The following is a 16,685-nucleotide window of genomic DNA, read 5'->3' as shown; positions in this document are numbered from 1 at the left end:
CCCGAACAACGGTTTCAGTTAGGTCCGAAATCCGTCTTACTGCCCTGTCTTACGGCAATGCGGTAAGACGTCGGCTTCTAGGTCAGCTGGAACGGTTCGGTATGTTGCTGCTTTTGCAGAAGCGAACCATTGGCAGTGCGAATTAGTCCTAGGGATAGGCACAAATCCGCCAAATGCCAAACACACGCCACTGCGGCCAACCGTTTGTCCGATTATTCTCACTCACAGTGTGTCTATGTGTTTGTGGGAGAGAGACACCACAGGAAGAGGTTGCATTGTTGCAACATGCATTTTATCACGAGCCTGCACACACCATCGCCTGCCATCAGTGGGTTTTGGATTTGGCAGGGACGTCACTGCACTAAACCCCCATGCGGCACGACTGACGCTCAAGGCTGAGCGGTCGGCGGAAAAGCGAACAACAAATGCAGTCGACGAGCACGACTAATCCAATTAGTCCAGAACCGGTGGCCGACGACGGAGACCAATAATGCACACGCCGCTTCTCGTGCCATCTCGGTCTCGTGTTACAGTGGCGTCCGATGGCGGCAATGAGCACTGGCAATCCAGCCCGAAAGGGCTTGGCTTTCGGCAGAGATTGATGATTTAGTGAAAGAAATTGGACCGACCACTGGGGGTAGCACACGGTTACGATCATTTGACCATCGGAATTATCATGCTTGCGGGTACTAATGGTCGAATCGGTAAAAAGGAATCGCCCACCTACCTCCGTGAGAGTGTCCTCCAGGGATATTCACCACCAACCAGCACTGTATTCTTGATCAAGCAGCCCCACAGTGGTTGACTGTATCGAAGGTATGATTTATGTAACTGCCCTAACTGCTCTTCTCTCGATGCCTTCCGACTGGAAGTAAGTGCATCGTAACCGAGTTGTAACGAGATTAATACCTTCCCTAATGCTTCGATGCTCTCACACAGGGACCCACTCGATACGGAAAACGAGAACGATTTCCCAATTTTTACACCCCGGCGATTGCTTTTTCCCCGCTCCTCGTATCGCAGACATCGCTTGAGGGTTATTGCAATATATTTTACCCCAACGCAAGCGACAAAACCACACGACGCTCCTCCCTTTATTTTTTAAACTGGCCCCAAGTACTCTCCGGACGCTATTAAATTGCGTACCGTACCGATGAGTTCGTCCGATCGGAGTTTTGGGCTCGTTTTTTTGTGCTGTTGATTGCACACAATTCACTATCCTGTGTTCCGTTTCTGTTCCTATGTGTGTGTGTGTTTGAGTGGGCAATAATTTAACAGTTTCCGATGTAGTCGTCCCGAGGCTTTCCATGCTAAAATCGTTTCATTGTCCTCTTCCCATCGCCCCCAAACTCCATAAAGTGATCTTCTCATAAACGGCATTCGATGCTCGCACTGTCTCCCGTACCGCATTAATGTGCAGCAATTATTTATTGGTCATTTGTGCAAAGTGTTGTGGGTGTCGTCGGCAACTTTTAAGAACCCATTTCGTTCACCCTCTTTTATCCCTGAGGCGCCTCTCACCCTCAATCGATCATTATTTTCTGTCTGGCAGTGGAAGCTCAATTGCTCAATTAAGGCGCAAAAGCATCAACTTTGCACTCGAACGGGGCTCGAAACCATGCCCACCGGATGTCACTAGGAGCTTGTGCAAGGAGATGTACACCCATGTTCGCCTCTAACCCTTTTTCCGGCTCCTCGAACGGAAGTACGAAGTGGCAATGAATAAATTATGACATAATTAAGTGAGTCCATCGAACTCGACCACAGCCCAGCGGACCTCTCCAGTGCCAACCGATATTCATTATCATCATTCATCAAAAGTGAACTTTTCCGTATCGACCGACACACTCCTCCCCCCGCTTCGGTATGCCTCCCTGCCACTCCCCGCTTTAACATATGCAGGCAAACGCAGAGGAAAAGCTTAACACGCCTCACCCATGTGGCAGGGTGGCCCTCGTCGGCCCTGATGAAATCGATAGACACTTTCTAATTACGGTTAACGAACCGATTTCTTTCACCACTATCATCAGTACCATCCACACAGGCCGTGCACGTTCGATGCTGCTGCACTATGCCATCATCCGAGGATGGTTTTTGGTTTTCCTCTGCATCATGCCAACTCCAAGCACCCTTTCCTTATTGATCCGCAAGTGACACACCGCTCCGCGAAGGAAAAACCACGACCACACAAACCATTTTGGTACGTGCTGAAATGTTGCTCGAACGCTGTACTTCCTGTGCCCGGTGACAGATCACCTTTTACACCCCGAATCGAAGCACTGGCGGGGCGTGAGAAATTGGTGTTCGATCCCTGTTCGCTTTGGTGCACGTTCGAATTGCAAACGGCAAAAAACAGCCCCGCCAACCAAAACGATAGGTCGAGTGTGAAACATTTTCCGGTTTATTAGTGCTGGTGGAAAGTGCGTATGTCCGTCTATGCGTATGGAAGCGAGCGAGTGTCTGGGGAGTTTTCTACTGTTTCTCTTCCTCGTGTTGTTTCGGTATTAAACATTAATGCTGTCTGTGTTTTTTTATCCTCCGCACTCACTGCAGAGTAGTAGCGAGCAACAAGTTTTGATCGATTTCCTACATTTTGTTTAACCAGTTCGGATGCTTTTAGCTCCTACTATTTTACAGTCTTTTTGCTAGTGTGTAGAGTCGAGCATGTATTTAGTGATTCAAAATCAAAGCTAGTGATAAAATGCTACATTTGAATCGTTTGTTGAACTTTGTGAAAGGGTTTGAAAATGGTTTTCATGAGTTTTGAAACAAGAAAAATTGAACAAAAAATGTTTTATATCTCTCAATTTCTATCTTTTTAATCCTCTTAGATCTTTTTTATCCCTAGATTATTTAGAATGTTTTCGTTATAGAAGCTACTAACTGTATTTTTTAATAGTTAACGTATTTTGAGGGGCGGTACCGTGGCACAGTCGTCAAGCCGTACATTTTAATAACATGCCCGTCATGGGCTCAAACCTAAAATTGATCGCTCCTCTGTAGCACGGCATGATTATCCGGCTGCGTGGTAATGAATTAAGTGTAAGTCTGACCAGCTCACCATTACTCTATTTGACCTTCTCTTCGGTGTCATGTCAAATTTAGTATTTTTTCTTGAAACTAAAGCGCATTATATGGCATTTCAATCTCATTTCATTATCTGCTCTTTAAAAACTGTTTGAATAAAGATAAATAACAAACAATCTGTTTTAAAGTGTAGTTATAGCAGCAAAAAGTCAAAAACTGTTATTATGAATTCTCACAAGCAATATTGCCTACTCATCACCATAGAACAAGCCTGCGATTTGAAATTACATTGCAGCGCCGTTTATCTGGGCTCATCGGGACTCTGATAATCGTTTTTGTTTTTTTTTCAAATATCCTCCTCAGCGCGCAAAGTTTCCCTTGTTTTGAACTGTCATTACGCAATAGCACGGATAAACGAACAGTCGCATAACAGCAGAATGTTTATTACAAAGCTAAATAAATAATTCAGAAAAATATGTAACATCAAAACTCTATCATTTCATCTAAAAATCTTTCCGAACAAATTTTTCCCCCAAAAATTTGTCCTTTTTTTACATGATGAGATTTGTGGTGTAGGTGGACGAATAATATATCATTGGAATGTAAAATTTATTCACTTTTAATGAAAATTTTTACAAAAATATTCCTTTCTTGTACCTTTTTTATAACTAACTGAAAAAATCGTACTAAAAACAAAATTATTAAACATTGGTGATGAATTAAAAAAATATACTTTTGTATATCCTCATTTCTTCACCAAACCTTAATTAACATGTCTTCAACATGTTGTCGAAAATGCAGACTTATCATTTAACCTCAAATGTGAAAAAATGCATTCAAACATACTCGAAGCGCATGCCTTTGCATGGTGCACCATACAAAAATCGTTCACCTGCACTACCGTACAAAGAACAGAACGCCCTGTACTTGCCATTCCGGTGTGTTCGAGGATTTAGTACTTTAATAAAAACGCAGTATTTTGTATATACCTGACATTTTTTACAACATATCTATAAACCATAAAACATGTTTTGTTTGTAACGCGGAAGATTTCAGCGTTATGGATGATATATCAAATGCCTAAATTGTTATTTTCTTACGAAATAACGAAGAGTCTAACATAGGGTGCTATGCTAGCACTTGGAAAATCAATGATATCTAATTATTTTCAATTTCTTGGTTTATTTATTTTTACTTTGTGGTGGTTATTTTAAACCTTTTATTATTAAAACCAATACACTGCTTCTCAAATATAAAGACTTAGAGTATGAAGACCAACAGCTAGAGTATGACGCAATGATTCCCTTGCTCGGCCTTGTTATTGGGCCGAATGTCTCTATACAGTGTGCCAAAATATTTCGAACGTGTGAAAACCCCTGTAAAACGGGTTTTAGTGCACTGTATTTGCAAAATTGTCTAAAATCCGCCTAAAGCAATTTTGTTAAAAGACATCCTTCAAAACTACTTGGAGTATAAATGTTAATAAAATGGATGTAGTTTAAAAAAATATCCTTCAAACGTATACATTGACAATAGTAAGATATTTGTCATATTGAATGAAATATTAATAAACCAAAACAAAACAAAAGCAATGATGCAACGCAGTCAAACACCACTTTCAGCTTCTACGCACTCGATACATAATGCATTAAAATATAATTAAGGCACCACGTACCGATTCATAATCATAACACGCTACACGCCGGCAGGCGATGGCTAATGCTACAAATCAACACCTAACGACGGTAAAGTCATTATCACTTGTTAGTCCAAACTCTCCCCACGATATGAGTGCCTCCGATCTCCGACCAACCTACAAACGGCTACGTGATGTGAAGTCGTTCGACATCTGCTTTAAAATGTGTCCGTCTAGCAAACAACAGCAAAAAAGAACAAACCCTCTATCACAAAGCTATCAATCAACTCGCAAACGAAAGCACCCCGTTTTCAACAGATGTTCTTTTCGGCGCTGGAAAATCATCGCCAGCACATCAGGATCATCATCATCGCTCGTTTCCATAAGCTCAAAGAATTCCCAAAAAAAGTAGAAGAAAGGCTACCGCCGTTGATTGATTTGTTTTCCTTGCAAAAATTTTGCACACACATACGCATACCGAGCGGACGATTTTCCAAGGCATCTCTCTCTCTCTCCTGTTCCCAATGCCAATTTGCTCTATCGCTCGCCCTGCAAATGGCGAATGTTTAATCACACGCGCTAGTGTTGATACACAAAACACAAACATATACTGTACGCGGCGCATCCGGCTCCGGGAATGTCCGGTGCCCGCGGTGACTGATTGTGTACCAATCAACGGCACTCGCCGCCGCCTGTCCGCTGCTGCCCGCAAATTGACGCTGAAAAGTGAAAACAATTCAATTAGCCGTTCCGTTCGACATGGAAATGCACCACGCACGTACGATATGCGCCCGTGCTTATGCTCGTACGCTCTCAGCCAACCGGTACGAGAGTGGAGCCTGAACGGGGAAAAGACGAAGCGGGTGAAAAAAGATCACCGAGGGGCTGGCTAGAACGGAACAGATTGGAAGCTGGAGCAGACACCGGCCAACGGCGTTCAGCGATTGATTGGTTAGAGACGAGGCAACACCCGGTTGAGCTTATCACGTGACGCTTGTGTGTGTGTGCGTATGTATGTATGTGCACTGGGAGAAAAGCACATCAAATGGTGAAACGAGCATCGCTATAGGTGGAAATGTACGCTTACTGCCCTGCCCGCCCCAGAGCGATGCAGCGAAAGCGGGTTCTTCTTTCACCGTGCATCGCACGCACAAACACACCACATACACACAACCGACCACGTCAAGGTCAGCCCGTGAGCCGGTCGTGCGGTGTGGAAGTATTTACGAAGCAGGGGTGAAACCTGTCCAACGAGGAGCACGAAGAGAGAGAGAGAGAAATTACTTAAATTTCACCAGAATTCGCAGCACCGAAGGAAAGCTTCTCAAGCATGCGGTGAGTTGGGTGGTGAGCGAGGGAGAGCTACAGCGGGCCGGGTTGAGCGTTAAAGCTGTAGGTGCATTTTATCACGAACAACAAGCGAAACCGTCGGGTGAAAATTCGCTTTCCGAGAATGATGTGTTAATTTGAAGATGGAGTTTTCACTCTCTCGCGGTTTCTTCGTTTGGTGGCTTACCGCGAAGATGAGGGCAAGCGATAAACTCGGCATCCGCTCCATTACATTAACGAATTGGCAGCTTAATTTTAACTTTAAATTGCATGAAGAACTCACCCAGAATGTGTGTACACAAGCAGGGAAAGTGTTCTTCTTTGTATGTCCGCTTCAGTTGTTTGTTTCTTGATCATTTCACTTTCTTGTTTTGTTTTGTTTACTTTCATTTCTGTTGAATGTACTAATTTGTCTTCAGATTATTGTTTCTTTAATTTTGGAAAACCTCTTTGTTATTATTCTTTTTAGTTTTCTTTTAATTTTGCGTATAATTTTATCTTTTATCTATTTTTTTATCTGTTTCGCTTTACATTTGCTTTTTCTATCTTTTTATTAATGTTCTTGCTTTGTTGAACAAAGTTTCCTATTTTTGTTCTTTGTTTCTCAATCTACATCAGATGCCATCATTGTATCGCTTAACTTCGCTTAACCTAACAAATTTGTGTCTTATCTATTATACGCGAATAAGACAGCAAAAACCCGAGAGCCTCAAAAGGAACAGCGTCATGTAAACGGATGAACAAACCAAAAAACACAAGCCCAACAAATTAAGCTTCAGTCGCCCACGGAGCAAGTGGCAAAAACAAAGCAGCAGAACAACAACAAGCATAGAAAAAGCTTTAGATAAGCCATAGGACAACCGTGATGGCTATGGTGGTTACTGCTGCGAACCGACATGCCGTCTTACGATACGCGTCCACCGGCTCGTGGCGTTCGCAGTTTCTTGCCACTTTTGAAGCAACAAAAAACCGGTTCGACCCATTGGATTCTACCGGTCTCAGCGTCTCCAGCTTCTTATAACCTCAACCCCAGCCCCATCAGCACGTTGAATTGAAAGTCATCAATGTTTAATCAAAATTGCTCGCCCCGTAACCGCCGTGGCTGGTTGGGTGGTTTTTGCCGTATCTAGCCGGGTTTTCCGTGCTGTCCGACCCGTGCTGGCTTACCCGTGATGGCAGTATGATAATGGAATTTTACAACCATTCGGCCTACCAAACTGTAGCATTCTGGAGACGGGGTATGTTTCTGCACCTCACACTTCTCTTCTGCTGCTGCAAGCTACATCGCTCCAAAGCAATAAAGAAAAAGACACACTAATGATTGTGGGTGGTGAGCGCGAGCAAAAAAAAGAGCTTTCTTCGCTAAATTGAAGCTGGAATAGTAGTGCAAAAAAGGTTCAGCATTTGTATGATGGAGACAGGATAGAGAGAAGTGCAGAAAAAACACACCATCAATTGCAAATTGCACCACCACTAGAGTGTTGCTTGGCCCATGTTCATCCCATCCGTTCGTCAAAGAATGTGACAGAAAATTATGCTAACGATCTTCTGTGTTGAGTTCCTGCTCTTGCACTCTTTCTCTCTCTCTCTTTCTTTCTCTCGTCCCGGCATTTCTTCTTCTTGCGCTTCTCCACCAACAAGTGTCTTCCACGTTCGGTCACTTAATCCGCGAATGGAATGGAAACGATCCCAAGTTCTGACTCGTCATCGTCAGCTGCAATGGACAGACGCACGATGACTTCAAGAAGGGAGAAGCGAGCTTCGGAAGCTTTTGCTCGCTAGCTAACCGAAGGGAATATCTCCTTACCGTCTTGTTGTTTCCACCCGTGAAGATTAGTGAAACTGAAGATTTTTTTAGCAAAATAGCGCAAAATAAATGCGCTGAGCACTAACTGCTTTGGCTTCTATTCTATTATTCTTCTTAGTCTTACCAACTCGCCACTAGCACCAGGAACCTAACATGCCATGTCGATAAATACCGTGCGACGTACCGACAGCGACAACAAGATGCTCTCGTTCGTAATAGTTGCCATTATGATGATTATAATTAGTGCTATAATTATTACGATTACCAGCCGGCGGTTACCCTGTACCGTTCAACTGGCGACAGTTTTGTGTGCCCAATGCGCCCTCCCCGCACACTGTGTGCCATTGTCTTTTATGGTACCTAATTATGCGCAGCAAAAGTTGTGTCCTTAAGGAAAATCGCTCCCATCGGGCAAGTTTCAGCGAGAGCTATTTGCCCCATTCGGCAGGGAGGAGTTGACGCTCAGTCGCCGGTACCCACTCATTATCCGACACAGCCCGCCACAAGTGTGCGTGTGTGCACCGAATATCAATTGTCCGCACCGTCCATCCATGTAAGCGGAGGGTGTTAAGCTTTTAGCAAATAAATGGACTATTACTTACGAATCGCAGGAGAATTCCTGACCGCCTTTAAGGCGCCTCGAGAACATTGCGCTAAAAGTGCTCCATCGAAATTTGATTGCACCCGCCATCTGCGGGCGCAATGAAAACGATTGGTACGTGAAGGGGGAAAAAAGGAAACTTTTGCGGTTCCTTCAGGCGCAGATTGTCGCGGTATGACATCATCGGGCCTGATCGGATGCCAAGGCGATCGCACGAACGCTCGCGGAGCAGCAAAAGCTCTAGCAACCGGCTTCATTCTCAAGGCGCTGGGAAAAGATCGGAGGAAGGTGAAACAAATTTAAAAGAAACATAAACACACATACGCACACACACACAGACAACCGCATCCATATTATCGCAGCGGGTTTTTGGCGGAGTAAAATTACGAAACACCGAAAACCTGTTACCCGTAATCAGCGGTGGCAGCAGCGGCAGCAACCCAAAAAAGTTGCCGCCCCTGGTGGGACCCGGTTTGCCCAGTCCTAATGGCGTCGGGCCAGTTGGGCCGGGTTGTTTTGAATCATCGGCGGATTAAAAGGCGGTGATCTACTGCGCGGATGATCGGTGCTCATCCGGTCGAAATCCGATTATCGTAACCGAATAATGTGTGTGTTTGTGTGCAAACATTGCAACGGAATTGTTGGCACAAGGGAATGGGATATTACCGGCATACGGAATGGTAAACAAGGGAGCAGTTAAGGAGGACAATAATGTTTGGAAATGAGATGAAGGTAATTTCGTAAGGCATTGATTGGATTAAGGGTATGATATAATATTATGGTTTATTTTGTTTGCTTTGAAACACAGTGGAAATGCTTTGGGGCTGTCTTCGGAAACGCCCATGCCTTGACCAGCTGAGATTATATGTTATGTATTGCATTTTATTATCATTATAATTTTAATTATTTATTTCATTCAGTTATACTCTTATCATATACTAAGCTATGTATTGTTTAACAAGCCTTAACTATAATAGCCTTAACAAGCCTTATTACTATCATTGATAATAATAGGCATTGAGCGAGCAAAATATATAAAACCAAGAAGTAACTAAAAAAAAGTTAAGAAGAAGAGTGTCTTCCATTGCAATACTGAATAAATAGAAAATAAATTGAAAATTTTAAAAATTCATTCTTGAATGAATTAATACAGAAAAAAAATACCATGGTATTGTTTTTAATCTCATCAATTCATACATTAATTAATGTGGATATGTCTTATGTTAAACATGCTTTAACCGTAATTATACTTAAACAATATTTTAAATTGCTTCCTAATAAAATTCTCTTGAGGATCATTTAGTCACATTTTAAGTTATCTTACATGAAGGAAAACAAAAACGACCAAAAAAATACTAAAATAACGATTTAATTTAGTTCCAAAATCAACCCCGAATCTGCTAAGCTTCCTTCCAAGTATAATGCACCCTCAAAACCGCAAAGTCCAAAATTCCTCACAGAACTTGGTTAGGTCAAAAAGACATTCAACCGGCACTAAAACCACTCGCTTGTGGATGATCATCATCATCGCACTCCCAAAAACCAACTTAGAAGAGCTGAAAAGAGAAGAGAAACAAAAAACCACACAGACACACAAATCGCTTTGATTTATGATCGATGCACGGGGCAAGAAAAATGTTCACACGAACCTGAAGCCAGCGATTTAGCCCGCTGGCCTTCCCGATGTTCGGTTCAATATTTGCGCTAGCTGCTCGCGTACATCTCGGCAATTAGACTCGTAATAGGGTTTGACATTTCACATCAATTTTCACACTTTTGTAGCCCCGTTCCTTTCTTTGTGTTCCCTTTAATTCACTTTGACGTTGAGAAATTACCCACCAACGAACATCCAAGACAAATTGTGGTCTGTGCTCATGAAAACTAAAACCACATTGCACATACGCAACAATCGTTTAGTGTCTCAACAGGTAATGAGTAAGTGCGCGCAGTCCCGAGTGCAGGTGCTAAACATGTGCATTTGCCTTATTTTTCAAACAAACCCACCTTGCCTTCGCATCCCAACATTCCGTTGCATCAAACAACCTTCCCTGCCAAAGCCGACAAAAGGGTTAAAGACGTTAACGGAAATCGAAAGTACGCCCGTTTGTTTTGGTGCGCTGATGGTGCGCATCGATCAGAGTCGCATTTCGTAACAGCTACTACTACTACCCCATACACGACCAGGGCCTGCCATTATCATCATACTCATCTGTCATTATTTCACTCGGTTGTTGGAGCCTCGAAGCACTACAGCTACTACTTACTTGTCAGTTCAATTTCGTTTTGGATGGCCCGAAAATGGGTAATGAAGGCAAGCCGGCAGCCCTAACGGTAGTTCCGGCTGATGATGGGTTGATGATGTATAGGAGCGGTGGAAAAGGTATTGAAATTTGTCTAGTTAATAATCCAAATTATAAAAACGATGCATGGGCAGCGTTAGGCCATGATGTAATGTTAGAGTTTAAGAAATTATGTTGATTGTTATTAATGCAGTAGCACGAAATGCATTGTTGGAAATGGTTTAGTTTGATAGTGTTTGCGTTCTATTTAAATTTAATTTCAGAAGTGCTTCTTTCCAGAAATTTATGCAACTGAAACATCAACTCATTAGTACTACCAAAGCACTCCTCAAATCCGATGCTCCAAAATCCTCGTCCTGGTACAGAACACTCCCCGCCCGAAGCAAACTTGAACTGCCAATGAGAACGTTTTGAATGTTTTGAAAGCACTTTCACTTCCTACAGCACTGGTGCTGCTCGCATCACCATCATGATTCCTGGTATCGAAGGCATCAAAACTCTATCCTCCGACGAAATCGGCCAGCCTCTAGGGAGTAAGGTAGCCCGCGCCCGGGTAAACGTTGGCTCAACATCATCAACTTCATCATAATAATAATAATAACGGTAGAAGTGGTTCATAACTAGTCACTCAACTCATGAGCCCCCGTGTGAGACCTCCCCCGCTCCCTGCCTGTCGTGTGCGTACTCATCAAGTGCACCTTAAACACGGCCGGACAGTCCTGACGAGCCGGAGCGGCTGAGCTGCAAGCAAAATATTTAACGATAACTTCAGCCATCAGCCGGGCCTGATCGTTCGCCATCATGATTTCGGCATTGATCGAGCACCATTAGCGCAGCTAATAGGTTGCGGGCTGGAAAGGGGTTAAGTTTGCAAATGGACGGGTTGGACTAAAGAGAGGGACAGAAGAAGCAAAAAATAAACTCCAGGACGTCGTTCGGTAGTGTACCAGCCGGCTTTAGAAGGCCCTGCCGCTCATTAGGGTCACCGAAAGCGGCTGTAATTCGGCTGACCTGGAGAGCCACCGGTGTTCGCGAGGGGAAACTTTACTTTAATCGCTTTAACAACACCATCCAGCCAGCCCAGTCAGCGAGCAACCTGTGGTTGGCTGTTTGCTTCTGCATAATGTTCACCCAAACAAAGCGCCTGAACAAGCGTTGTGATGGGATGAGCAAAGTGGTTTTGGGGAGGAAATAAAAAAGGCAGCGAGAATCTCTTTGTTCTTTAAGAAGTTGAGAAGGGACGAAGCGCGTGTCCTTTTTTCTTTTCACGTCAAACGGTGGATTTAAAATAATTTATTAACGCCACTGCTTGTTAGCAAACCGCTTACAGATGTGCTTTTGCTTTTGGCATGGCACTTACCAAGCGCACCCAACGCAGAAACATTGGCAAAGCCCTTCCATGTTGTGCCTTTTTTGTGCTCGCTGGGAGGCTGCCACTTGTCTCCGTCTCCGTGCACCGGAGACCAATTTGTGCATCTCTAATAGGCTTAAATTAATTGCCAAAGATAATTCTGCCAGCCGTTCGTGTGAACCGTACCTAATGCCTTACCTTACCGGAAATGAGACATGACATTTGCGGAGAAATTATATACTTTATATAATCCCCGGACCGCATCACGATCACGTGCGCACATGGAGGCTCCCTTTTTTGTTGTTGCTGCTGCTGCTGCACCCAGATCCCTATACCCCTTTGTGCCTTCGCTTTGGGCGGGCAGAGAAAGCAGAACCGGCCACTGAACCGGAAAGAAAATTATAGATCACGACACATCGCACAACATGTGGTGAGACCAAGCGGGCGGCATAAAAACCCCACGTGGATTACTGCTTTTTGACTTGCGCGGTTGATTTGCGGCGTTTGTTTGGGTGGGTTTGCCGTCTAATATGCAACGTAGATGAAGTTCGTTTTCCATAAAATTTAGACAAAAACAGTCTCTTCTCTAATGCTTATTCGTGATCTCCTATCCAAATGTTAGTGCTATTCTCCTCTATGAGCACCACTCATTTCAATTAGCAAACGGCATTTCGTATATATTTCATCGAAACCGGACTAACCAGCCAGCCAAGATGGAATTTAAAAGTCGAGAGTTTGTACCACTTTGCCTGGTAAGCTATTGGCCGCGTGAATGGTTTTACGAGCTGCACTTGACGAGCTGTTGCCGCTTTGTATGATATTTATGGTGCTCTAGGTGCTGTGAGCGTTTCTGACTTCAATGCAGTAAGCTTTCATCAGTAATGTACCAGTAATGTGGTTGTGTTAATAAGTGAGTCTATTATTTCCTAAAGTGAGCTTTATTTCAATTGATGGAGAAACTCACTAAGAGCAAAGTCTAAGTCGGTAAAGTATGGCCTATAATATTCAGGTGGCAGCTTTAGGAAATCGCATCCTAAATCCGAGGAATGTAAAGGTCTGGCTCGGTAGAGAAGGATTAGAAGACGTATAAATCGTAGTAAAGACGTATAAATCCAATGCAACTGTCTAATTCAGTAACATTGATCTCCTTTTTCTTTTATTTTAAAATTGAAACACAAACATTTAAATTAAAGGTAACGAACGCATTTGTCTTGAACATATAATAAATTGAATATTAGATTCAATATATGAAGTTATGCCTTAAATTCAGCAAGAAATTTGTTTTTTTTATGATTTCAGATCTATCAAAATTGCATTAATAACAAACAAAATCCTGACCATAAGACTGTTTAGTTGTTTCAATCTGATGCTGTCAACATTTTTTTTATTCAAACTATAATTTTAAGCTTTGAATTTTTAAAAATGTAAGAATATAATCACATACGTTAGTATTTCAATGAGGAACTAAACAAGATTAAACCATACAAAAGACCGAAAAAACTAAAAATGATAAGACAAACTCTTAAAGACTCCATTAACATTCTACGCAAAAATAATAATAAACAGCTTCACCAGATGACTGTAACATTAATTTAAAACACGTTTCAACATGAGATTGCATCTAAAATGGTAAAATTTGATTTATTTATGCCATTTTGTTCCTCGCCACTCGCCGGACAGCGAGCGGGGTGTGTCACGCCACCACGCGCAACTTCAAACGAATGCAAACAAACAAAGGATGGATGATCCATTAAAATTAAAATTGCTTATTTACCTGTTTCACGAGCCAGCGTCATCGCCTTGGAACGAAACGTTATAACAGGAAGTTATAAGTCTTATAAGTTAAATAAAGCAGCATGTTTGACAAACTTTAGTTAAAAAAATATCATAAATCGATTTGAGAGTCTCGTCTCGAATCAAAATAACTTCCCTGTATAACTAGCATCCCTTCAAATCCTCACGATGTGGCCATGAGATGCTTCCCCCTTTACATGCCCCCCAGAGGTGACAAAATTATCACCCCCAAATCAAAGGCTTTTCCGAAACTGTGGCTGCGTGTGCCGTTATTTTTTTGTGCCCGCAAAGTAGACTTAAATCGAATGGGAAATTGACGTAACGTGACACATCTGCAGCAAAGTTTCCAAGGTGCCAAAGCACCACAGGCGGTTGAGTTTCTTTTCTTTTTTTTTTGCTTGATCCAGCCGAGAAATCAAAAGGCGCACACGATTGTTCATAATTTCGATCCAGCTCGTTAGGTTTTTCCTTCGCGCTCAAGGCTCTCGGAGTGGAAAAGCTCCGGTATGTGTGTGTGTGTGTGTGTGCGAAATTATACGCGGAGCGGATGTAGCATCTTCCGGGGCGTTGTAGCACCGGCTTCACAGTTCGCTGGGCGTGAGCTGTGATGCGATCACACTCCGTAGCATGCGTAGCCAAACCGCTCTGTGGGGGGCCATGCCGGTTAACGTATCGCACCCCGAGCCAGGTGTCCTTCGGAGGCTATTAATTCCTTTTCACTATCCGTTAGACGGGGGCAGTCATACTAATCAGTGGCCATTTTCTCTCGCTCTTTGTTTGCAGATTTCCTACCCGATGGCCCCGCAGACCGATCCGATTAGAGTGATTTTATCGCCCACGGGGCCACATCCCGCTAGACGGTAGAAGACGGAACGTAACGGAAGGCAACTTCGACAGTAAAAACACTCACAGCCGCGCTCGAAATATGCGCTTGTTTAAGGCGAAAAAGCTACTCGAAGGACCGCAAGTGCTGGCACGCGGTAGTAGTGCATCACCTTCAGCGCCGGCCCTTTCGCCGATCGAGCCTGCCAACGCGTCCGCCTATAATGACATTCTCGTACTACCCGTTTCGGCAGCCCCAGCGAACTCGAAATTTGACTCCGAGCTCCCTTCGCTGCTGAGCGAGGTAGTCGAGGTGATCAGTGGCTGCAACAGTCCTGCAACCAGTGTCGCCGATACACCCGCGCCGGATGCACCGGGCAGTGGGCAGCTCGATACGCCCGACTGCAATCAAACGCTCCCACCGGCCGACCCGATGGCTCCCGTAGCAAGCATGGCGACCGATAACGTTTGTAGTATTAATAACGCCTCATCAACGGAGTCACCGCACGTACGCAATCAAGGTGTCGAGGCGAGGCTGATGCGGGATCAGCGGCGACCAAGGACGCCCTCACCAACTGGCACCGGTCAGCACGGTCAACCGACGGCAACGATCGGCCGGAATGGTATCGGTAAGTACATACGGCACAACTTGCTGAAGGCTTTTAGTTTTGTTGCTGTTTTGTAAACATCCCTTCCCTCCCTGTTGCCCCCTCCTCACTAACCTGTGCCTTATCCCTGTTGTCTTAGTAATTTGATTTTAAAATAGACTCACAAACTCAAAACTGTTCCCAAACCCGTACGTGAAAGATGGGTTGGAAGGGCCATATGTATACCGTCTCAGATGCGAGACATGCCAATTAAGTCTCTTCGGGCATGACGTTTGGAAGTTCTCCTTTATAGACATTGTGTCCTTTCAATCGTGAAAGACCAAATCGAGAGAAATTCATTCTAGGCTATATTGCAGAAAGATTACATTTAGTACACGTGCCCCATTGACAAATATCTTCATAATATTTGTGTTCTACTCGCTGCCTAATCTTTATCTTTGTTTCCTGTATTAAAGATGGGTATCAAACTTGGCCTAGTAAAGGTCGGATTCAACTATACACGAATAGTTTGTATGACTCGTTTGCCATTAAACTCAAATAGTCTTCGTGCCGACATACTCATAGTAAATTGAATCACAAATAAGTAGATCGCCATGCAGGATTTGATTAATGGTAAAAATCTCAAAGGATGATACTAAATAAATAAATAAATAAAATATTCTAATTCTTATAATCACTTCTCAACGTTGGAGAATTACGTTTATTTTGACACGTACTAAACATGTTTCATTGTGAGTACATTTCACAATATTGGTATTTATATGGATCCTGAGGTCTTCTTCTTCGAGCGTCTCACGCGGACATGCCGGTCTATACAGGCTTTCGAGATTTGATTCAGCACCCCGCAGCCGAATAATCAATCCTTGTTACGGAGGGACGGTCCATTCTAGGCTTGAACGGGCACATGACGGGCACATTATTGAGTGGTTCGAGTTGACGACTGTACCATGGGACCGTCCCAAAAGTCTTAATTAGGTTATGTTTGTATTAAATCTGTATTTATTGTGAAAAAACTTTCGGCAAACTAAAGATGCGCTTTTAAGTGCTTCTTAAAGATTTCGGACATTAAAGTCAATACAGTATCTCACACATACCATAACGTCAAAACCTGCACATGCAAGTGTAAAAAACCACGTCAATTCAAAACAAAAATTACACGTCATAAATTAGGTTTGTTTCATTGCTGATATAATAATAATAATACATAATTACATTGTGACCTATCGACATGGCAGCCGAACCCTATAAACCCAGAGAATGACTTCATTTCAACGATGAAATATAAATGAATAGGGAACAAATTATAGTTGAATAGATTTTATTTCAACGATCATCAGGACAAAAGAACCAACGCAGAAAGGACTGCATTCTAGGAACATTTAATATATAATTAGTCTGACTCATAACCTA

The 16,685-nt window shown here is 43.2% G+C and overlaps 1 protein-coding gene across 2 annotated transcripts in view; it reads left to right on the top strand.

Annotated features, from left to right (window-relative positions):
- Positions 1 to 16,685, top strand: part of LOC120955526 (serine-rich adhesin for platelets) — a 70,969-nt gene that overhangs the window by 4,334 nt on the left and 49,950 nt on the right. For both annotated transcript variants that reach the window (XM_040376474.2, XM_040376479.2), the window contains exon 2: positions 14,629 to 15,296. In XM_040376474.2, coding sequence (XP_040232408.2) covers positions 14,771 to 15,296 — 526 coding nt within the window. In that variant the 5' untranslated portion in view covers positions 14,629 to 14,770. The remainder of the gene's footprint in view (positions 1 to 14,628; positions 15,297 to 16,685) is intronic.

The sequence above is a fragment of the Anopheles coluzzii genome, chromosome 3 (assembly GCF_943734685.1).
Source record: "Anopheles coluzzii chromosome 3, AcolN3, whole genome shotgun sequence".
Taxonomy (NCBI): Eukaryota; Metazoa; Arthropoda; class Insecta; order Diptera; family Culicidae; genus Anopheles; species Anopheles coluzzii.
This window is presented reverse-complemented; position numbering and strand designations above follow the sequence as displayed.